The sequence below is a fragment of the Trichechus manatus genome, unplaced genomic scaffold (genome assembly GCF_000243295.1).
Source record: "Trichechus manatus latirostris isolate Lorelei unplaced genomic scaffold, TriManLat1.0 scaffold00045, whole genome shotgun sequence".
Classification (NCBI taxonomy): Eukaryota; Metazoa; Chordata; class Mammalia; order Sirenia; family Trichechidae; genus Trichechus; species Trichechus manatus.
In genome coordinates this window covers 11,194,432-11,216,806 of record NW_004443981.1, presented here as the reverse complement: position 1 = coordinate 11,216,806, position 22,375 = coordinate 11,194,432, and the positions used below count along the sequence as shown (strand labels likewise).

The following is a 22,375-nucleotide window of genomic DNA, read 5'->3' as shown; positions in this document are numbered from 1 at the left end:
CCCCCATTCCCATGGCCCCATTCAGAGGATGGGAGAACAGGCCCACGGTGGACAGCCACCCACTTAGGTGACCTAGCACCTCGGGGTTGGGGCTTGGGACCCAAGGTCAGCATGCATCAGGGGGACAGAGCCTGCTGTGCTGACTAGTTGAGGGGATGCTGCAGGTCTTGCTGCTGAGTCCCTGGCCTTGAAGCACGGGACCCTGCCAGTGATCTCTTGGGGCTGCAGTTGGGGCAGTATGCTGGGACAGACAGATAGACAGACATGGTGCCCTTGGGCTCCTGGAGCCACTGTGATGTTGGCTGTTTGGGGGGACCTTCACTGGGTTCCCGACTGTAGCTGTGCTCAGGTGTGGATGGAGTGTCCCGGGGCTAGAGGACACAGGCCACTGGAGAGGGGCCAAGTCCTGGCTCTGCCCCCAACTTGTTCTGTGGCCACCAGCCTGTTGCTTGCCCTCTCTGGGCCTTGGTTTGCCCCCATTTATTTTAAATAAGTGACATGAGAACTCCAGGGATGAAGAGGTTTATTAGTGACCCTTCGGAATTCTCCCAGCAGCCTCCATGGGTCTGAGTGACAGACTGGGAAACTGAGGCTTGGAGAGGGGCAGTGTGCAGCCAGGTGGGAGTGGGGCTACCTTTTCAGGAACTTCATTGTTAGGTAGGAGAGTCCAAGAGAGTTGCTGCGCCCCTGACTTTGAATCTCGGGATCCTGACCATGATCTCTGGGTACTTCTGTCAGGGGTAGATTCCTTGAACAGACAGACAGGTGGGCATGTGGCCCATCACCCCTTTGGGACCTGGGAAGGCACAGGGCAAGAGAGCTGTATCAGTGGGACACAGCCAAGCCCCAATGCTGGGGGGTGGCTCTGGGCAGGGCCCTGTCTGTGCTCTGGAACCCAGGTGCACACAGAGGTCGGCGTGGGGTGGGAGGAGGAGTTCAGGCTCCCTGGGCCTGGGGAGATGCGTGCTCTGGGGTCAGTGAGGGAAATAGCTAGTTCAAGGCCACGCTGTGGAGGGGGAGGGGACCACCCTGTCCAGGTTGGTTAGCTCCTAACCTTGAACCCAGATATCTGGGGTGATCTCAGGGTGCCTGGTTGGAGATTCTGCTGCTCAGTGTGTAGGACCCACAGGCACGGGCCTCTGTGTAGTCACCCCTCTGCAGCTGAGGCCCAAGTTCACACCTGGAGGGAGGGTTCATGTTCTTTCCCCTCTGCCCCAGTGCAGAGGCCCATCCCCGGGGGGGGGTGAGAACCAGGTTCTGGGCGGTGTGCCCCTCACCCCTCCGGGGGCGTGTGTGTATGTGGGTGTATGCTTGAGTGCACGCGTGTGTGTGGCTCGATGGGTGTGTGTGGCATGGTGAGCTGTGTGAACTGAAAGTGAGTAAGAGCGATGCCCCCTCCCTGTGCTCTCCTGGGGACCCCTCCTGGGGACAGAGCACTCCAGACGTCCAGGGCTCATACGGAGAGCGGTGCTCTGAAATGGGGACCAGGGCCTTCTCCATGGGGTGTGAGGGCCATTTGCTTGAGGCCAAGGCTCCACGGCACCCAAGCCCTCTGACTTGGGGCGTAGACCCAGCCTGCCCACCCCTCCTTTCTCCCATGAGAAGAACACCAGCCTGGGCACAGGTGGGAGCATGGGTCACTGGGCTCCCTGCTCGGAGCCCTCAGGAAGGACAGCTCCCAGTGCCCCCCTCTGCACCCCTCCCCAGGTCCTCCCTGGGGGGATAGGTACCAGAAGTCAGCCTTGGCAGGGGGTGGAGCGTTCCCAAGGCAGAGGGAACGACCAGAGTCACATCTCTGGGGCGACAGGTAGTCACTTCTGTGAAAGGCCTCCCGATTGTCTGCCAGTCCCTGGACGGGGCCTGTTTTTGGGGAAAGCCCATGGCTGGCCTCCGAAAGCTAAGCCCTTCCTGGCCTGCCCTGCCTGACCCCCACCCTGCCTCCCCCTGCCCCACCCGCCCCTTGCCCTCCCACTCCACCTGCCCCCATCTTACTTGCCCCTTGCCCTGTCTATCCTACCTGCCCCCTACCCTGCCTGCCCCCACCTCACTTGCCCCCTTACCCTCACCCCACCTTCGCAGAAGAAGCCAGCAAGCCAGATACTCTTTTATTTTGCTTTATTTAAGGAGAAAGTGTATAAATGTACAGGGGGTGAGAACGAGGGGAAGGAGAGAGGGTCTCTTCCTCATGGCAAAGGGCAGTGGCCTGGTCAGGACCTCTCAGCTGCTCAGCACAGTCTGCTGCATCTCGGGGTCTTCACCAGTCTCTCGGAGCCCCTTCCCCTTTATCTTGGGGCCTGGGTCCCGGGGCTGTCTGTGTTGGGAGGGGTAGAGCAAGCCCCTCAAGGGCAGTCACCCAGTCAGTGTCCGGTGACCTCTGGGTCCCCGATGTCAAGTCCGGTAAGTGGCAGTCACACTGGTACGTCGGGACAGTCCTGGAGCGTCCAGGTAAGAACTCAGACACACTTTCTTGGTCTCAGGTCCAGAGCAGGGTCAGAGAGCTGAGCCAGGCGGTGGGAGGCGGCTTGCTTTGCAGGGTGGGCTGGGGAGGCAACACGGCACACCATGAGTCTCGGGTGGCGGGCGGGGGAGTGGGGAAGCCCAGGGAAGCAGGAACTGTGGATACGCCATGGCCAGGAGCACCGGTGACGGAGGTAGAAGCAGTCAGTGGAGCACCCGAGGTCAGTGTCCCAGGATGACACGGTGGCCAGCGCACCTGGCCCCTGCTTGCTTGGCTGCGTCTGTTTTGCCTGCTGCTTCACCTGACCTGGGGTCATGGGGTCATTCTCTGCTCATCACTGCTTTCTCCTGTCATTGATCACACTCCCAGTTGTGGGCCTGGGACCTGGAGAATTAAGACGGTGGGGTTGTGTAGCCCTGAGACTGGCTCTGGGCCTCTGATGGTTCGTGGTCCATAGGTGTTGATGGTACTGCTGGTGTATGACGAGTTGGCCTTCACAAGTGGGCTCCCCTGGGGCCAGGAGCGGCAGGGAGGGAGCGCTGGGTCTGAGCTAAGCAAGTAGAGGCACAGGGAGCTTGGAGGAGACACTGTGGGCGTGTCAGGAGCAGAGGGGGCAAGGCGGCGCCTCACTGGACAGCAGGTGTTTTCAGTCGAGGTCTGTGTCTTCATTGTCATTGGGTAGTTCTTCCAGGCTTGCTTCTTCCTTGGGTGGGCTCGCCCGCACAGTGCTGGGGGCAGCCTGGGCTCTCGTCACCCTCAGAAAACGAATCAGGAGCCTGGCCAGCAGCCCCCGAGTGAGCAGGCCTGGCCGCCCTTCAGCAGCTCGAGCGTGGCGCAGGAGGGCAAGGATGGCGGGGTGGGCCTGGCTGTGTCGCGGGATGGGGAGGGCCACAGTGGCGGTGTCCCTCGGCAGGGCCTCTTGCACAGCGCTCTCTTGTTCGTCCTGCGGGGTGTCTTGCAGGCCGTCATGCAGGCCACCTTGACGGTAACGTTGCAGGTCGCCCTGCCGGGCTTCTCGCAAGACGACATTCTCATCGTTAATGACGTGCAATTCCAGGTAGCGTTGCTCGCGTGGGACCGGGTAGCTTTCCTCTCCGGGGGTGAGTCTGACACCAAAGAACTCACACAGCATCAGCCAGAAGCCGGGGGTCAGCTGCAGGCCTCGGTAGTCCTGGGGGCACAGGGCGTTGCTCTGCCAGTGGCCAGGGCCCAGGAACAGCTCTGCCAGCTCTTGGGATGGGATGGTGTTGGCACCCACGAGGGGTGGCATCTGGATGAGGAGATCAGCTATGGCGGTGGCCATGCCACTGCTGGCGATGAGGGACGAGTCCAGGATGAGGCGCATTGGGAGCCTGGGTCGGGGCTGAGCCACTAATGGGGCTGATGCCATTAGCTGCTGGAGGCATGGCCTCAGCTTGAGCAGCAGAAGGATGGTGGCCAGGGCCAGGGTGTTCTGCCAGAGCAGGAGGCTCCGTAAGAAGTGCAGAACGACCGCTCTCACCTGGGCAGCACCAAGTTGGATGAGGAAGGTGTTGATTATTTGGTCAATTGGTAGCAGAGCCAGTATCTCCTGCTGGCCGTCCTGCCCACTTGGCTGGCCCTGGTGTAGTGCATCTCCGTTCTCCCCTTCTTGCCGGGATGCTGATACCTGGCCACTCGGGAATGCCGTGGTGGAGAACAGCAGCAGGGGCTGAGCTTCCAGGCGGTGGCTCCTGTGAGGCAGCCGCACCCGGTGGCCATCTTGGATTGGCCACTCCATGACGTCAAAGTTGAAGTGGGAGAAGAAGAAGACCCAATGCCCGGGGAGAAGTACGGTGAGCCTGTCATTATTCAGAGAGGCTAGATCCTCTGTGTTGAGAAGGATCATGATGGGCTCCTCGGTGTTCTCCAGGTAGCGGCACCACACCGTGAAGGCAGCCCGTATGGGGAGGATCCTCATCTCCAGTCGAGAGTAGTCGTCTTCGATAGGCGAGATGTTTCGGGAGTAGAAAGCACAGTAGACCTTTTTACCAGTCTGGTCATCTACTTGGATCAGGGCAGCGTGTATGGACGTCTTGGTGATGCCGGTCTCCAAGAAGAAGGGGTTCTGGGGCTTTGGGTGGTGGAGAAGGGGCGCCTTCCGGAAAGCCCTCTTCAGGCACTCGAAGGCCTCTTGCTCCTCATCGCCCCAGTAGAAGCCCCGGTTGTAGAGCAGCTGTCGAAGGAGGGGCTCAATGACGATGATGAAGCGCTCAACAAAGTGCCGGTAGGGGAAGACGAATTCTATCAGGTGTCGCAGGGACTTCTTAGAACCAGGGATGGGGTACCCTGTCACGGTGGTGACGATGCTTTTATTCAGCTTTACCCCTTTGGGGGTGATGACGAATCCCAGGAATTCGATGGTATTTCTGTGGAACTGGCTCCTGTCCAGGGAGCAGTAGATGTTGTGCCTCCGGAAGCGGACCAGGACTTGGCGAACATGGTGGGGGTGTTCCTCTTGACTCATTGAGTAGATCAGGACATCCCGCCCATAAGAGAGCACGAAGTAACCTAGCATGCCCTGGAGGATGTAGTGAATCACGCTCTGAGGTATGATAGGGTCTGAGGAGATCTGGAAAGGCTGGTAACTGTTCATCTCTGGAAACTCCAACCCGAATGCTGCTCTCCATACGTCTTCTGCTTGGTGTATTTTCATGCTTTCCTCCACAATGGTCCCACGCAGCTCCAGTTTTGTGAACCATGTAGCTCCGTGTAACTGGTCAAACAGTTCTGGAATCATCTGTATGTAGTCCTGTCTGTTGGTCAGCATGTCTCGCGGGTCCCAGTAGTCATCGTGCAGCCTGGCTCTGTCTTGCATCCCAGTACCTACAGGTTCCCACGACGCAGTGGAGGGGCATTCGTAAAAGACCTCATCGTGATCACTGTCTCCAGCCTGCTGAAGCTCAGAGGGCTCTGATTCAGAAAGATCATCGGATCCGTCTGAGCTTGGCTGGTCGGAAGTCTCATCATCTGCTTCTTTCGGGTTAAACACGTCGGCCAGGTCGGAGTATGGGGGCGGCAGTCCGGGGAGCAGGCTCAGGCCTTGTCTTTCCAGCGCGATGCATGGCGGGGGTGGGCGGAAGCAGTTCTGCAGGCAGTAGGGAGAGTGGAAGGTGCAGCGGCCTTTGATCCAGTCCACTTCGGGGGTGTGCGTTCGGAGCCAGTCAACGCCTAAGATCACGGAGAAGTTGGGTGAAGGAATGATGTCAAATTCGATGTACTCCTGGTGGTTCTGATGGATGCATACCAGGGGTTCAGTGTAGAGCCACACAGGCTCGTCGCCAATCAGTGAGCCGTCCATGGTTTGGATTTGCTGGGGGTATGGCTTCTCGTAGAGCTCCACGTAGTGCTCTTGGGCAAACCGCTCATCCATGAAGTTGGAGCCTGCCCCTGAGTCGACCAGGGCCTGGACTGCAACACTGTGGTAGGGGCTGACTCTCACCATGAGCAGCAGAAAGATGTGGGCCCTCTCGATGGTGGGATGGACATCAGAGGGCAACCAGCTGCTCACCATCCACCTCTCTGGAGAAGGTGAGTCGATCCAGGTCAGGTTGCGTGGGCGGGCTTCTGGAGGCAGCCTGAGTAGCGCTCTTCTCTCTGCCAGCTTCTCTTCTATTTGCAGGACGAGCACAATCAGGCTCTCCAGACTGTCTGGCTGAGGAACCCGGAACAAATAGTGCCTGATCTCCTCGTTGAGCCCTTGGCACAGGTGGGCCTGCAGGACTTCGTCTGGCCAGCCCAGGATGGGCACCAGACTCCGGAACTCATTGATGTAGGCTGCAGCAGGGCGATTCCTCTGCTTGATGTTGAACATGGCCTCTTCAGCCATTCGAAGTGCCTGCCGGTACTCAAACACACTGGACATGGCCCCCAGGAAGCCCGAGAAGTCACTTATCAGAGGACTGTCATCCTGCAGGAGAACCTTGGCCCAGTCTAAGGCCAAGCCAGAGAGGTGAGTGATAACGTACCCAACGCGCAGCCGGTCATTGGAGAACATCCTTGGGTAGTTTTGTAAGATCAGTTGGCAGAGAACAATGAACTCGCGATATTCTCTGCGATCACCAGTGAAGGGTAATGGGAGAGGCAGTTGGCCATTGTGGATCCCATTCATCAAGATCTCTTCTGCCACTCTTTGTTGTTCTCTGAGGTCTTGCATCTGGTAGTACAGAGAGGTAATGGAACTCACTGCGGCCAGCATCTCTTCCTCAGAGAACTTCCCTAGGTTTTGCTCGTCGGTATCCTGATCGTCGCTAGATTCAGACAGGTCAGTGTCGCTCTCTTGCTCATCCTGGGCTCCACGTGGGTTGACTGATGGTTCTTCCATTCTACCAGATGTTTCATTGCGTGGATCCCCCATTTCCTGGCGTGAACCATTGCATGACTCCTCCATGTCTTGGAGTAGGTCATTGGGTGGATCCTCTATTTCCTGATGTGGGCCACTGGATGGCTCCTCCATGTCTTGGAGTAGATCAATGGGCAGCTCTTCCATTTCCTGGAGTGAGCCACTGGGTGGCTCTTTTCTTTCCTGGGATGGGCCACTGGCTGGCTCCAACGCTTCCTGCACTTGGCTGCCAGATGTCTCCACAGTGGTGTTGGATGAGCCCTCGGAGGACTCCATTTGTTTTGATGATGGATTCTTATGCTCCATCATCGTCTCAAATGAGTCTTCAGAGGGTTCTATCATTTCTTCGGATGGAAAAGAATAGATTCTGAAGACTGGTAAGGTGGCGGTGTGTCCCGTCAGCAACAGGGACCACGGAGATCAGAACCTGGGGGTGGGGTGGGCAGGGTGGGGGTGGGGAGTAAAGGTAGCAGTTTAGGGTCTCAACAAGCTCAGGGTCAAGTTCTCAAAAATCAGAAGCCCAAATGATCAGAGCAGAGAGAAATTGGGTCCGCGTCAGCCTCCTCAACTGGCCACTTGGGAGAGACTGTAAAAATCTGCCAGCCCCTGACCTGGCTCCCAGGATCCGTCTCCTGGCCTGCCTGGGGATGTGAGAAATTCACAGCCCATAAATTCTGTGGCGTGACTGACCTGGAGTGGCCACCATGGCAGGAGGGCACCTGGTAGAATGTGCCAGTGGCTTCATTTCACACCGCCCCATATGCCTGACGAAGCCTCCTTCCCTTTTTGGCCACCCAAAAGCCATAGAGGTCACATCTGAGCGCTATCCAAAGCCACCCTGGCAGGCCCGGCACTCTGGAGCAAGCCCAGGCTGTGTTTGTGGGGGCAGGAATCTCCCCCAGTGATGCCAGCTCTTTAACACGTTCATGGAGAAGGATAAAATGCCACTTGGCCTTTCTCCTGCCAGTTGGATTAACGGCCCAAAATAGCTTTTATTTCCTTCCCCGAGCTCAAAGTAGGAATTTGACAGGGAGATAGAGGTCCAGATTCAGGCTTTTTATTTTTCACTTTTTTCCGTAGATGCTTACAAACACCTACTATGTGCTGGAATAGTTACACGTTTATTACTTGAGTCTAACTAGGAATTTCTGCTGATTTCTCTTCAATTCTTTGGATCCCCTTCTAATGCCATGTTCACTCCAGCGCTCAGCTGTTGAGGAGGTCTTCAGATATCCCCCCCGCCTAAATGTTTCCCCCATCCCCACCCCATAATCTCCACTCTGCCAAGATTGGCCTCTTAGTCCGTGGGGATTCAGGAATTTCAAACCACTGACCCCCATCTTACACCTGCAGCCATACTGACATGCTCCCCGAGTATTTTCTCTCCAAGCCCGCTTGTTTATGAGGTGAGTCTGGTCTCCTCACTCTTCGGCAAAGACCCTTTTCTGTCTGTCACTGATTAGTCCCTCCTCTCCACCTTATAGGGGTGCATCGGGCAGAATAGGGTTGGGATCTTGTGTTGAGGGAGGGAAGGCATGAGATGTATTTGAAATGTGATTGTCTGGAAAGGATTTGTGCAAAGCCAGTGATGGGGGGGTGGGGGTCAGAGTGTGCTGAGACCTCAGTTTGAGGAGAGGTGTTGGTTGAGGTTTTTTGCACATTTCTTCTTCTCTGCTGGGGCAAAGCGAATTGAACTCTGACTATAGAATAGGTTAGCTCCGTTGTTACTGCTCTTTATAAATTGAACACCTTTTGTTACCTCTCGGTTCTCTTCTTAGCCATCAAGCTGATCTATAAAAAAAGTGCATTCTTTTTTGTAAAACTCTTCATTGGCTAAAATCCAGACTCTCTAGCCAGAAACAAAATCCTGATCTGTTGTTTCTCAAAGTTAAATACACCCTTGTTAGTGTGACACTTAAATTTGATCATGATTAAAACCTTTCTCTGTTTATTTACTGTCTGCAATATTAAATCTAAATACTTTAGCATAAAAACATTTGACATGTAACTGACCTGAACTCATTCTCTGGTGAAAATTTAAAGGCTTTAGCATAATTCAAAATTCTGATCACATCATTCCTTAATGTACAATTACATTTTTAAAAAATAGCATGGTGTACAGATCAGGTAAAATCATCACGATCATCATTGTCAGCATCACAATACCATATACATAGCATATTGTCTATATTAACTCATTTCCTTTTCACAAAAGTCCTGTAAACTGTATAATGTTATTATCATACTGTAAATCCCATTTCTTATATAAAATCCTCATGTCTTAGTATGAAAGACAAAATTTGACACAGCAACTTGTCTGCAGACTCATCTATTAGTAAAAATCTAACCAAGTTTCTCACCAAAAATCCATTATTGCCTGAAACTTAGATGCCTTAGCACGATGATTTAAAAATTAGGTTCTCTGCTTAAAATAGAATCTATGCTTCTTAGCGTATTTACAGATTTGATCGTGGAACTCTGATGGAATCTTTCAGCTTTCCTGTCTTCCACCTGAAATCTAAAATCTTGGACACGTCACAAAAACCTGATCTGAAAACTCCTTTACACGAAAGTCAAACTTTTAACGAGACGCATCAAAGTTATCCAATAATGCCTCTATTTAAAACTTACAAAAGTTTTCTTTCATTACCTATCATATGAAGTTCCAACTGCTTAGCATAAAAATAAAAAGTTTACCTTGTAATTTTCTTGCAGACTGATTGATATAAAACCAGAAATCTCACTAGATCACTCCTTAAGCTCTATTGGCTTCAATCCAAATTTCTTCACATGATAAAAAAAAAATTTGATCATGTCGTTATTTAAAAGGTCACACTTCAGCAAGATAGGTGAACTTGATCTTGTAACTTGTGCTTTAAAGCCTTATATGAGCTCTTAATGACCTATGGGAAAAGGTCCAAGCTCCTTAGCATAAAATACGTATCTTGCTACATCATTTCTCTGCAGACTGTTCTTTCACACACATGTCACACTTTTAAGATCCCTTAATGGCTAGAATCCAAATTCCTTAGCGTGGCACAACAATGCAATCCTGTCACTCCTCAAAATAACATCCAAACTTCCTAGCGTGTTATGTAAATTCAGTCATAGAACTGCTCTGCGGAAGGAAGACCTGCCTCGTCTCTATACGACAGCCTGCAATAAAAGATCAAACTGCTCCGCATATAGTCCAGCGGGTGCCTGGGTCCCAAGGGACCTGTGGGTGCTCACTTTGTCTCCTTCATTAAATCCAGACCTCTTAGCATAAAATATGTTTCACCGTCTCATTCCTCTGTAGACTACACTCCTTAACTCCCTTGACTGGCTAATATCCCTACTGTTCCTCTACTTGAGAGCTCAAACCTGAGACCATGCCCTTCTTTGTAAGGAAATGCTCCAGCGCCTTCAGTTCTCACATACAACCCCATCTCCTTGGCGTGCTATAAAAATCTGAACGTATTATCTTCACCATAAAAACCCATTCTTTAAGCTATACAAAAAGGCATAAATTTGATCAAAATTTTCAAAGTTTCTTCATTGCCTGTAACATAAAGTTCCAATTGCTTAACATAAAACAAAAACTAAACTATAAAAAAAAAAACAAAAACAAAACCATGTGTCTCATCCTGCAGTGCCTTTAAAGCCGTCCTTGGCTTAAATCCAAACTTGTTAGCGTGATATAAAATTTTTGATCATGTTAGCCCTTAAAATTCACACTTCCCCGCACACTATATAAAATTTGATCTCATAACTGCGCCTTGAAACCTTACAATTTCTCATGAAAAACGTCCAAATTCCTTAGCATAAGATGAGAACTTTATTTTGTAATTCTCTGCATACTCTTGTATCAGACACATGCAAAAAATAAATAAATCAATAAACAACTCACCATGTCACTCCCTTAAAACTTTTTATTGGCTAAAATCAAAATCCTAGGCACGAGCGAAAATCTAATCATGTCAGAACTGAAAAAGAAATTGCACAAATTTCTTTACATATTTGCGATGTTGGTTGTGTAACTCCTCTGATTAAAATCTTTCAACTTTGATGTCTTCAGTATCAGTCAGATCTCCTCGGTGTGCTCAGAAGATCTGACTCTGGCAACCCCTCAACATATAAAATGTTTTAGCAGTTACTTGAATTTGTGGCTGTTACCCTTCTATTTATAATTTTTCAATATTTCTTCAGTGCCTGTAATCTAAAGTCCAGAACTGTTAGCCTTCAAATACATTTTCCCATGTTATTTTACTTAGCTCCCACGGGCAAAAAAACCTCATCTCCACAGTTCTTAAAAGCCACTGGCAAGTGCCCAAACTCCTTCGCATGATATAAGAGCTTCATCCTGTCACCCTCAAAATACAGTCCAGATTTCTTCTTCTCAAACCCAAACCCATTCATGAAACCACCGCGTAAAATCTTTTAATGCATTTTCATCACTAACAAAAATCTCAACCTCTTAGCATGGCACCCAGATTTCATCATGATACTCTTGGCTTAAAACCTTTCTAATTTCACGTCCACCACATAAAATCCAAACCGCCTTAGCATGGAATGAAAACTGGCCCGAATATTTCTTGTATGCAAAATCTCCATATTACTTTTTGTTGCTTATGACATAAAGTCTTCAATTCCTTGCATGAAACCCACACACGGTTCCTAGCGTCAGGTCCTGGCCCCTCATCTCATTTTACTCCGCAAAGACTGAATGTCTCTCTTCTCATCCCCAAACACATCTTGATTGTATTGTACCCATGTCTTTTTATTTCTTAAGCCAGTCCCTCTGCCTAGAATTCATGAATTTGCTCTGCGGCATGTCCTGATTTTTTTTTTTTCCAGGCCAGGCGCTGTGCTAGACCCCCTCCCCAGTGCCAAGAGATGGACCGAGCCCTCCCATGCATGCAGGACCTCCCAGGGAGGCATGAGGACCCTGCCCACCTGCATGAGGTGAGCACAGGGGGCTTGGGGTCAGGGGGAAGGGGTTTCTCCTACACCTGCTGGCCAGCTCCTTGGAGCCTTGGCTCAGGTGCCATCCCGTTGGGTGGCTTGGGGCATTGTGGGGGCAGTCACTTCCCAAGGTAGGACCTGCACTCCCTGGGCACTTTGTTGGTGCCTCTGTCTTTCCACTTCCCTCATTCCATGGCCTCATAGCTCATAGGCTTCCTGGCTGACTCCCATCCCACCTGCCCACGTGCCCACCTGCCCGCACCCAGCACAGGGGCTGCCTTGGCATCCCCTCCAGCCTCTCTGGAAGTCATGTTCTCAGCTCTCCCGATGTGGCTCAGTGTTGATTTCTCGAGCCTGATGGCAATTTCTTTAAGAAATATCTATTGATTTGGAAATTCTCACCTTCTAAGAAGTCAGGAGTTAGTGCACCTGGCTTGGGGGCCGAATGACCCTTAGGGTCTTTGAATTGGACCCCGTTCCCCCGACACTCAGAGACAGACACCCCAGCCTCACCACTGCCGTGCCCAGAGCCTCGGTCTGGCCAGCTCTCTGCTCGCCTCGGAGCAAGTGGCTGGCCCATGGGGTCAGGGCTGCCACCGTGTGTCTGTGAAGGGTCGGGTGTGGAAGGGGGCGGAGGGGCAAATCCCTCAGCGAATACCTCTCTCCCCCTCAGCCTGCCTGAACAGTAAGGGAAATCTGATCTTAAAAATAGAGCTTGGAAGAGGAATGAGAGGATATGTAGCAGCAGTGTTGAGCCTGGGGGGGATGGAGGAATTAGGGGAGAGGCGAGGGTAGCGGGGGAGGCTCGGGGAACCCAGGAGGAGGGTGAAGGCCAAGAGAAAGTGTGGTTTCTCTGCAGAGCTGGCTGCACAGCCCCTGCACCCCACCAGGATGGTCGTCAGGGCTACCCTGGAGTGAAGATCCCCACCCGTCTCCACCTCCCTCTAGGGCCACTTGGGTTGAGGGGCAGTTCCATCAGGCCTTTGGTTGGTCTAGGGGCTGAGTGACCTTGAAGGGAAGATTTCCCTTTGACCCGTCCTGCCCTGGTCCTGCTGGGGTTCATGTAGCATGGTGGGTCTAGGCTTGCTAGAAGGTTGGGAGGGCCACAGTTAGTTGTGGTTTTTTAAACTAATGTCAAGGTCAAGACATGACCTTGGCAGGCTAGGGCTTGGGGTCTCTCTTGGTTTCCCTGGTGTGGATAGACCACGCTTCTCATCCAGCGTGCTAGCTGGGCGCGGAGGAGGATGGAGGGCCTCTTGGGGGTGCTTTCCTGAGGACCCTGTGAGGAGCCCGGGTTGGGTCTCTGGGGACCATGGAACCTGCAGGGCTCCAGTGAGCTGCCCCCCAACCTGGGAGCAAGCAGTAAGCTGCTGACCTGAACAGCTGGTATTGGGGTTCCCTCCAGTGACCTGGGCCCTTGCTTGTCCACTCAACCACCTGACTTGTTGCTAAGAATGAGTTGGGCCTTACAGATGGGAGAGCTTCTCATCCTGACCCAGAGAGGCCTGGTCTCTGTTACTCCCATTCCTTCTTCTGGTGGCCTGGACAGAGGTCCCAGAGTGTCAGGCCCCAGTGGGCCTTGGTCATGTAGCAGAGGGGAAACTGAATCTCGGACTCACGGTGGGTTATGGCAGAACTGAGGTTGCTCTCTGGAGGTCCTGTTGTCGCCTCAAAGCAGGTTCTCTCTGGGCTAGGCAGAGTAGAGGGCCTCTTGGCATATTGGTCCTGTCACCTCCTGAACAGGGTCCCCAGCCCCTCACCTCCCCCAGCCATCAAGGTGAGGTCAGCACCCCTGGCCCAGCAGTGGTGGGGGGCCACAGCCCCAGGGAGATGGGGCCCTGTCTGCCTCCCGTGGCCGGCCCTGCCCCTGCCCCTCCTGACTGGCAGCTCTAGGGGGCAGCTGGATCACTCTGCTCAGAATAACCTGGAGAAGGGAGAATGCGCCTGCGGGAGGGGCTGGACAGGGGTCACCAATGAGGGTATCCTCCTTCTCTGGGCTGCCCAAAGCTGGCCAGCCAATCAGCAGCTTCCTGAGGCTGCTCTTGCCTTTCAAGGCAGGAAGGCGGGGAAGGAGCCCTGCGCCAACTCCTGGGCCTGCACCTGCCTGACTTTCCCGTGACCTTCTCTCCTGGGCCCTCAGTTTCCCCATATCTGCAATGAGGGCTCAGGCCGTGGTTTTCCCATGTGACTCCTGTAGCCTGGGGGCTCCTTCAAGGTGCCCGAGACGCGACCATGGGGAGCAGTGATGGGGGGTACTGCTGGCTGGGCAGGTGGAGCTCGGAGACCCCCACCCTGCGTTAGTTTCACCAGCTGCTCTTATCAGTTGAGGTCCTGCTATGACATCATTTGAACAAAAGTACCCACATCTAAGCACTGGTCGAAAGCACAGACTATATGGTCTCTTCTAGCGGTTATTTTGATTTTATAAGCAGCCAGTGAGGGGTCTGCAGGGGGGATCTGCTCATGTCAGGTGGGCTTCCTTCTCTTGCAGGTGTCCTGTATGCTATCTGGAAAAACCCCAGGGGCTGGAGGCCTAGAAGGATGGTGGTTCTTGGCACGGGAAGGTGGGGAGTCGAATGTAGAGGAGGAGGCCCGGCCTTGGTGGGGCTTGGCATGGTGGGACGATAGAGCCCTGTGTCAACTGTGAAGTACTGTGTGCAGGTCGGGGTTGCCAGGACTTTCCTGACGGTCATTTCTCGAATACCCGCTGCAGCCATGATGGTCAAGATTTACAGTGTTTAATGTAACTTTGCACTTACCTACCGCAGTGCCCCCCCGACCCCGTGAGGGGACAACTTTTAGTTAGCAGTGACAGTGGTCCTGGACCCAGGCCTTGAACCTCCCCAGCCAGAAGCTCTCCGGCGGCTGATGCTCGTCAGGGGTGGGGGTGCGTACAGAAGGAGCAGTGTCACCGGACAGTGATTGGAATTTCTTGATTCACGTGGGCATTTCCCGAGTGCCTGCGCTGCCAGGCGTAGTCCTGACCACTCAGCTATCACTGCATTTGCTCCTTACGGGGGGGGAGTTAGCCCCCTCCACAGGGGGACGCTGACGCTCAGAGGGGTCAGCGCTGGCCCCAGGCCTTCGGGAAGGAACTGGCAGAGGCAGTGTTCAAGTCCAGCTTTGATGGACTGAGAGGGCAGAAACAGGTGCCCGGGTGAAGTGGGCAGTTGACATTTGGGGACGTGAGAGGCTCTCATTCCTTGCTGGTCATGCGGCCACCATGCGGCCTGGCTGGGGGCCTGACCAGAGGCCTGGGGGCCTTCAGTGTCTGTCTTCATCTCCCCAAAAAGCTCTTGGTGTCATTCCCGACTCCTTTTTCCTCGTTTGGTTGTTGGTGGAGGGATAGGACAGCTGGCCCAGGACCTGCTAATTATAGCTGCCCAAGTGTTTCCACAGAGGCATCGAGCCCCCCTCTGTGTCACGCTTTTCTCCTTGTAGACAAATTAAACCTTTAACCCTTCTTCCAGGGCAATGGCCCACACCCGCTAATTGCCCGGTCGCTCCCCCCGACCAAACGCCCTCGGGGGAGGTCAGCATGGGACCTCCACCCTGAGTCTTACCTTGGCTGCAAGCGGCCAGCCGACCTCCTGCTGTCCCGAGTCGGAACTCGCTTCTCTCTGAAAAGTCATGAGATAAGTTTATTTCTTTAAGGAAGGGGAAATGGTGCCTTCCACAGCGGTGTGGCCCGTTTTCCTCCCCCCACCCCGCCCGTCCTGTGGCCGTGCCTGCGTTTTCCACAGCGGCAGTCACTGTGCGCGCAGCCTCTGGTCCTCCTCCCTCTGCCTAACTTCCCATCAGGACCTTCTCCACGTTGCTGCATTTGGGGGCCTCTACGATTTATTTTTTTAAAGGTGATGTTTCTCGAGTACTTACTATGTGCCAGACACATTAAAGCATTTTACATGTTTCAATTCTTTTCATTCTTATAACCACCTGTGAGGGCGTGGCCTCTATTGTCCCCATTTTCAGGAGGGTAAACTGAGGCCCAGGAACACACCTCAAACCCCTTATAGGCCTGACTTCACTTTTCTCACCAGGACAGACCAAGGCTGCACGTTCTGTTGGCCTGGCAGCCAGCAGGTCAACCCAGCTGACACCTGCACCCCTGTTCATGTCCTGGGCCTTGTGAGTTCAGGGATAGTTGACTAATGGGGCTTCCTGGCCAAGTTATAGAACCCCCAAAATGCTGAGCATCAAATTAACTTTCCAAATGGAGCCTCTCCATCAAGGGTTTAAACTGGTTTTGGAATTCCCTGTGTCCCAGTTGGTGTCCCCATCTCTGTTGTTTTGGGGACATCTACAAACTTCCACTGTGGGAGCCCTGGGCAGCTTGGGCAGTGCAGTTCGGCATCCGCGTCTGCTCAGTGTCTGGAGGTGGGCTGGAGGAGGGACGTGTGGGACACAGAGGACGTGTGCACCACACTTTGGTACAAGTGGGTGTGGTGCTTGTAAAACTTTTTATGTCCCTAAGAATAGCCTAGAGCATACGTGTTTTTTATGGGACGCATACATTGTGTGTGTGTTAGTACACATGTGGTGTGTGTGTGTGCGTGTGTGTAGGGTGTTGTATGTGTGCGTATGAAGTGTAGCGTGTGTGCACATGTGGTTTGTGTATATGAGCTGTGTATATGTGGCCTGTATAAGCATGTGTGCACGTGCATGGGTGTGAGTGGTGTATGCGTGTGTGATATACATGATATGTGTGTGTGTGTGTGTGTGTGTGTGGTGTGTTGAGTGTGTATGTGGGCATGGTGTGCACGTGTGTGTATGAATGTCTGGTGTGTGCACGGTGTGGTATGTGTATGTGCGGTATATATGCTACATGTATGTGGGGTTTGTGTATATGTGCTCTGTGTATATGTGGTATGTGCACTTGTACACATGTGTGTGAATGGTGTGCACACGTGTGGTATATGGGGTGTGTGCGTATGCATGTGTGTAGATGTGTGCTGTATGTGGTGCACATGTGTGATGTGTGTATGTGTAGGGTGTGTGTATGGGTGGTGTGGTGCACACGTATGTGTGTACATGTGTCTGCGTGTGGTGTGTGTATGTATGCATGCAAGTAGATGTGGTGTGTTTGCCTGCATATGTGTATATGTGGGTGCCTGGGTGTCTGCTAGTGTGTATGGATGCATGGTGTGTGTGTATGTGTGTGCATGTGTGTGTGGAGTGCCTGCATAATTGTGTGAATGTGTGTGCACGTGTGTGTGTGCACGTGTGTGTATGTGTGTGTGCGTATGTGTGTTCACTGTTCACACAGGCATGGGCAGTGCGCCTAAACCCCAGTTCTCCTGGGAGGTGACTGGCCATCCACGCAGCCCCTCCTTTCTGTCTTCCTGCCATCGCTTCTCCACTAAGTCCCTGCCCTGGGCATCTCTCCCTTCTTCCCAAATGCCTGGGCAGGGTCTGAGAGAGCAGGGGTCTTCCTGGACCCCCAAAGCCTGGCTCTGGACTGGCTCTTCCACCTCCCACCCTGACTATCATCAACAGGGACTGCCCGGCTTTGTCCTGCTGCCCCTGGGTGCAAATCTGCCCTTGGCTACTTTTTGGTCCCATTCTCCCTTGCACACAGTAGGGCTGCTGGCAGCGAGCGGAGCCTGAAGGAGGGGTCTGGGAGGCTGGGCACCCCTGAGCAGGACACCCGTGAGCAGTGTCTTTCTCCCCTCCCAGGTGGCGTGGAGTGTGACGCCACTTTCTCCCGGGAGGAGAGCAGATGCCTGACCCTGGAGCACATGGAGAGGTCTGGAAAATGAGCTTTTTTTTTCCTATTTGTAAATTTATACATGAAACTCCTTGGAGTGGAACTAACTCAGGCCCTTTATCTCGCAGCTGAGGCTCGCTGCCCCTGGATGGGCAGTGAGTGTGGTTCCGGGGCCCGGCCGGAGGATGGGCTGTCTGCCCGGAGGGGTGTGGGGCCAGCATCCCAGCCTTACTCGGCGTCCTCCAGGTACGTGCACCCTTCTGTTTCACACCTGACAGAGGTTTGGCTTCCGAGCAGCGGGAGTGGCTACACATAGTACCTGTCGGTGGTGGTGGGGGCAAACAGCCTCATTTGGAAGGTCTAGAGAAATGGGGGTATACTACCTTAATATAAGAACATAATTTAAAAATCCAGAGTAACCCTGTTACTCCTGCCTGTCTGTCATATGTAATCAAGAGGGGGGTGTTAAACTCTCCCACCGTGTTACAAATTGTACCAACACCCCAGGGGTCCTAAGGGGGCTCAGGCTGCCTGAGCTGGAACAGAGACCAGGCCCCACTGGAGGACGTGTGTGACCCCGGACAAGTGACTGTAAATCACTGCCCCCCTTCTGTAGGCCAGAGTCAGTGATTTGGAGTTGCTTTAATTGAAACAAAATGTAAAATGCCTGGCACCTGCTTGGAACTCAACAAATGTAAAAAACGGCCCTCATTTTAGGCAGCTCTGTCCCCCAACTGCCCCACTGCAAAGCCCTTCTCATTTTTATAGACTCTGGAGGGAAGCTGAAGGGACTAGGAGCTGAGAGGGTCAGCCTTGGGTTTCAGAGTACCTTCTTTTTGGGCAACTGTAATTTTTATTGGTGTTGCCTGGGCTTCTGTGGGATTCTAGAACAAAGCATGTCTCCACCCCAGTCTTTAGGCGGATTCACTCTGCCTAAACCTGGGACTGCATTTTATCTTTATTTATCACAAAAATATTCTGTATTTGCAAAACTATGACAAAAACCCAAAAATATGCACGAGAGTCAAACCCCAGTCCAAAATAAGACTCCCCGTCACAGATAGCAGAGCCTTGCTGTGGGAAAGGCAATGAGGAATCGGGCAGGCGGGCAGAGCAGTGTGGAACCTATGTTCACATTTCTTCCGCACAAAGTCATGGTTGAAAATAGGCCTCTGCTCAGAAGAGGGGAGGGGTGGCTGAGGGGTCGGAGAAAGGTCTGGAAGGGCCCTGCCTGCGTTAACTCAGCGACAGGAAAGGCGTTTGACCAGCTAACCAATTGGATGGTCTCTGCAGGGACGGGGGATCTGAGCGACATGGGCTTAAAGCTGGGCTTGGTTTTGGGGGTTCCTGGGTCACCGGCTGCTGTCTCTGAGCCTCCATGTCTTTATCTGCAGTTGGTCATGTTCATTGGTCGCTCACAGCCTGGCCACCGAGCCCTCCAGGGGACCTGATGGCTTGTGACTGCTAAAGAGGGCCTGAGGCAGCTGGGTGTGAAGCTTAGGGTGCAAGCAGGAGTTGCAGTGCCTTGGGGAGAAGGGGGTTGTGAAGAGGAGTCAGGGTGCGATGCACAGCCCTGGGTGTGGGGGGTGGTGAGAGGTGGGCAGAGACCAGCAGAAGTACCAGTGTGTTTAGCCCGTTTAGCTCCGCGCTGGACTTGGGGAGGAAACACCAATCTGTGGCCTCTGTCTGCTCAGGGCAGGCACAGGCTGTTGCGGGGTGAGCAGGCACAAGTCTGCCAGCGAGCTGGCTGGGCTGTACGCACCCGAGCTGCAGGGCCGCTGCCCTCTGAGGCCCAGGTCCCCTTCTCCCCGGCCTGCTCATTCCAGTCAGCTAATCCCCAAGAGCCACAGCGTTAGCTTTCGGGGCCTCTTACCGACCAAAAAAGAAAGTCCGCCCCCACCCCGCGAAGGGTGCATTGCAGACACTGCAGGTGGCTGGGTGGGGGCTAGGGCTGTGGGTGTGGAAACTGAAGCAGGCAGGCACACACCTGCTGGCATAATGTCACTGACAGGCCACCTCGGAGGCCCTGGGCCCCAGCTTCAGAGTGCAGAAAATTAAAAAAAAAAGAATGCTCTTTGGGAGAAAACAGGCTCCCCCCAGCCCGTGTCTGCAGAAATGCTTTGGCCATCTGTGCCCGCCCCCAGTCCACCCTGCAAAGGGCTCTCTCTTTTGTTTTCATAAAAACAAAACGAAAAAAGAAAGAACAAAATGAAACAAAACCCACACTCAAAATGTTTATTTTAATTACACAAACAATGCATTGATAAAATTGCTAAAAATTACTAAAACTCAAACTTGACTAAAAATGTTTATTATACATTACTGAAAACGCAAACGTTGCTGTTCAAGCTAAAGCCGTGGTTAATCCTCCCCCCATCCCAGGCCCCTCCCCAAAATTAACCCCTGTTGCCAGGTGTCTAGTTTCAAGTACGTCTCTTTGCATTTACTTATGTCTATAAATAAACCTCTCACATATATTATTTTGATTACTTTGTGCATTTACTATATAATAGCTACGTTTTCTTTGGCGGCAGCTTGTCTTTCGTCACTGAAGAATATGCTTGGAGAGAATAAAGGTTGACAGCATCCTTTAGAACAACAGCTTAGAATTCAGTAATACGTACACGCCAGAGTTTTTGTAAATCACCTCTGTACTCTGTGCAAACCCCAGGTCCTTCCCTCGGGGTGGGGGCGGATAGGAGAGGCAGATGCAAATAATTGCTAAGGTCTGGGTTTGGGTGGTGGGCTCTCAAGTGTTTATTGCATTATTGCAAATGAATATATGAATACATAAATTAGCAAACTAACAGAGGGGCGTCCCGGGACCAATGACGAGGGAGTGTTTATGAACAAAGAATCATGATTAATTCAGTTCTGCGCCAAATACTGAGGTCCACTGAGAGACAGTAGACCTCACTGTTGCGTTCTTTTTAAGAGCTGCTTGATATTCCAAGGTATATATGCACCGTTGTGCGTTATACCGTTCCCTATTGTTACAGACGCCAGCTGTGAGCACGCTGGGGAGGAGGTGTGCGGAGATAAGCCTTGGTCCATGTCCTGGGTTCATGATGCCACTTCTATGATTTTAGGAAATAAATAAAAATGAACACATACAAGACAAGTGGGCTTTGCACGGAGCAGTAGTGCGGTTTTAAGTAATATACTTCTGCCCAACTGGTGTCCACGAAAACCAGTCTAAACTGCTTCCCTTTTTTGCTATTGCTGACACTGCAGGGAGCGTTCCTGTAGCTAAATCTGTAAACACACTCTAGGTTATTCCTTTACCACAACTTCTCAGAGGTAGAGTTGCTGGATTAAATGGTTTGCAGTTTAACTGAGGGATCTTTCTGAAATGCCCTTTTGACCTTGTCATTCTCCGGCTTTAAATCCTCCAGTGGACTTCCCGGAGCTCCCAGGATGTGGTCCAAAAAAGCCTGAGCCTGGCGCACAGGACCCGCAGGGTCTGGCTCCGAACTCTCTAGCTTCGTGCATTCCCCCCTGCCCCCACCTCCCCGCCTTGCGCACCGCAGCCACATGGGGATACCTGCCCCTCTCAGCGTGCCCCCTGCCTGCTCCTGAGCCTTCAAACCAGACTTGAAGTACCTCCTAGGGGGAACTCAAAGTTAGAGGCGCCCTCCTCCGGGGCCCTCACAGCAGCTCGCGCAAAAATCCACCGAAGCATCCACCTCCGGAGCTGTGATGTCTCTTTCCCCCTAGTGCAAGAGAACGTTCCACATTTTTCTAGAGCAAAGGAAACCGACCAAATTTTAATCCCATCCTTTCCTTCTCCCTTTCCAGCAGCCCTGGGTGCTCTGACCCCAACTGGCCCTCTGCCTTCCTCTAGCTGAAAACCACCTGTACTTTCTCTGACTGACAGGCAGCTTCAGAGAACTGTGTCATCTGAGCCTGTGGCACCAGGTAAGCCCCCTGAGTGCTACAGACCTGCAGACACACGCCTGGGGAGGCCTAGGCCAGCACCCCACCGCCCAGACTGCGCTCGGCATCTCCAGCCCTCGGGCTTACACACCAGGTCCCCCAAATATGCTGGGAGCCCTGTGCAGGGCCCCAGAATCTAGGGTCAAGGGTCTCACAGGTGGAGGGCAGTGTCTCAGGGCTGGGAGTGGCAATGATGGGTTTGCAGGGCCTAGTTACACCTGGAAATGGTTGATGGCATCTTTTATGGCAAGCGGGCCTGGTCCCAAACCATGAACAGGAGCGGGGCTTGGAAAGGAGGAACCTTGACGGTAGGTCCCACGCTGGGTGATGACAGGATGGGGTTGAGAAGGGGGTATGTCTGCCTCTGGGACAGTGTCGTATGCTTCGGGCTAAAGAGGCTATGACGTCAAGTGAGATTGGGGCCTGATTAGGCTGTTGCGGGGGCGGCAAGAAGAGCTCAGAGCTTGGGTGCCCATTCTTTGCCCAGGGGAGGTGGGATTCCAAGAGGCCAGGCATGAGCTTGGAGCCGCGGTCCCTAAGCGTAAAGCCAGCTACAGAGCAGACGCGCTGTGTGTCCTCGGCAGCTCCCTAAGCATTTCTGTGCCTTAGTTTCCTGATGTTAAAAAAAAAAAACCAACAAACTAAACAAACAGAAGCGTCCTCATAATCTCCCCCACGCAGGGCTTTGGAGAGGCTCAGTGAGGTAATCGTCCACGTAAATCACCAGCACGGCAGCCAACACAAAGTCCCTAGCAAAAAACAACCACCTTCCTTTCCCCAAATGCCTACCCCCGCCCTGGAGACAGGAGGCCGCTTGTCTTCCCGGCAGGGAGACAAAACAGACAAACAAAAGGCCGAGACATGACAATGAACACGGAGGCACGGCCCCCTCCGCACACCCCAGACACCCTAAAGGGACACGCATGCCCTTTGTCAAACTCCTGGGGGCTGGTGGGGGGGCCAACCCCGG

At 52.9% G+C, this 22,375-nt stretch overlaps 1 protein-coding gene and 1 non-coding gene across 2 annotated transcripts; one reads left to right on the top strand and one right to left on the bottom strand.

Annotated features, from left to right (window-relative positions):
* Nucleotides 1–3,104: 3,104 nt before the first annotated feature.
* Nucleotides 3,105–7,160, bottom strand: RTL1 (retrotransposon Gag like 1). Its single transcript, XM_004376720.1, has one exon. It carries the CDS (start codon nt 7,158–7,160, stop codon nt 3,105–3,107), a length of 4,056 nt encoding a protein of 1,351 aa, XP_004376777.1.
* A 13,130-nt stretch (nt 7,161–20,290) lies between these two features.
* Nucleotides 20,291–20,367, top strand: LOC111820668 (small nucleolar RNA SNORD112). Its single transcript, XR_002824197.1, has one exon. It is a non-coding gene; the product is annotated as a small nucleolar RNA SNORD112 (small nucleolar RNA).
* The last annotated feature ends 2,008 nt before the right edge of the window (nt 20,368–22,375 follow it).

Coding starts and splice junctions, on each gene's coding strand:
- RTL1 (XM_004376720.1), bottom strand. CDS start 7,160: ATGATAGAACCCTCTGAAGACTCATTTGAGACGATGATGGAGCATAAG.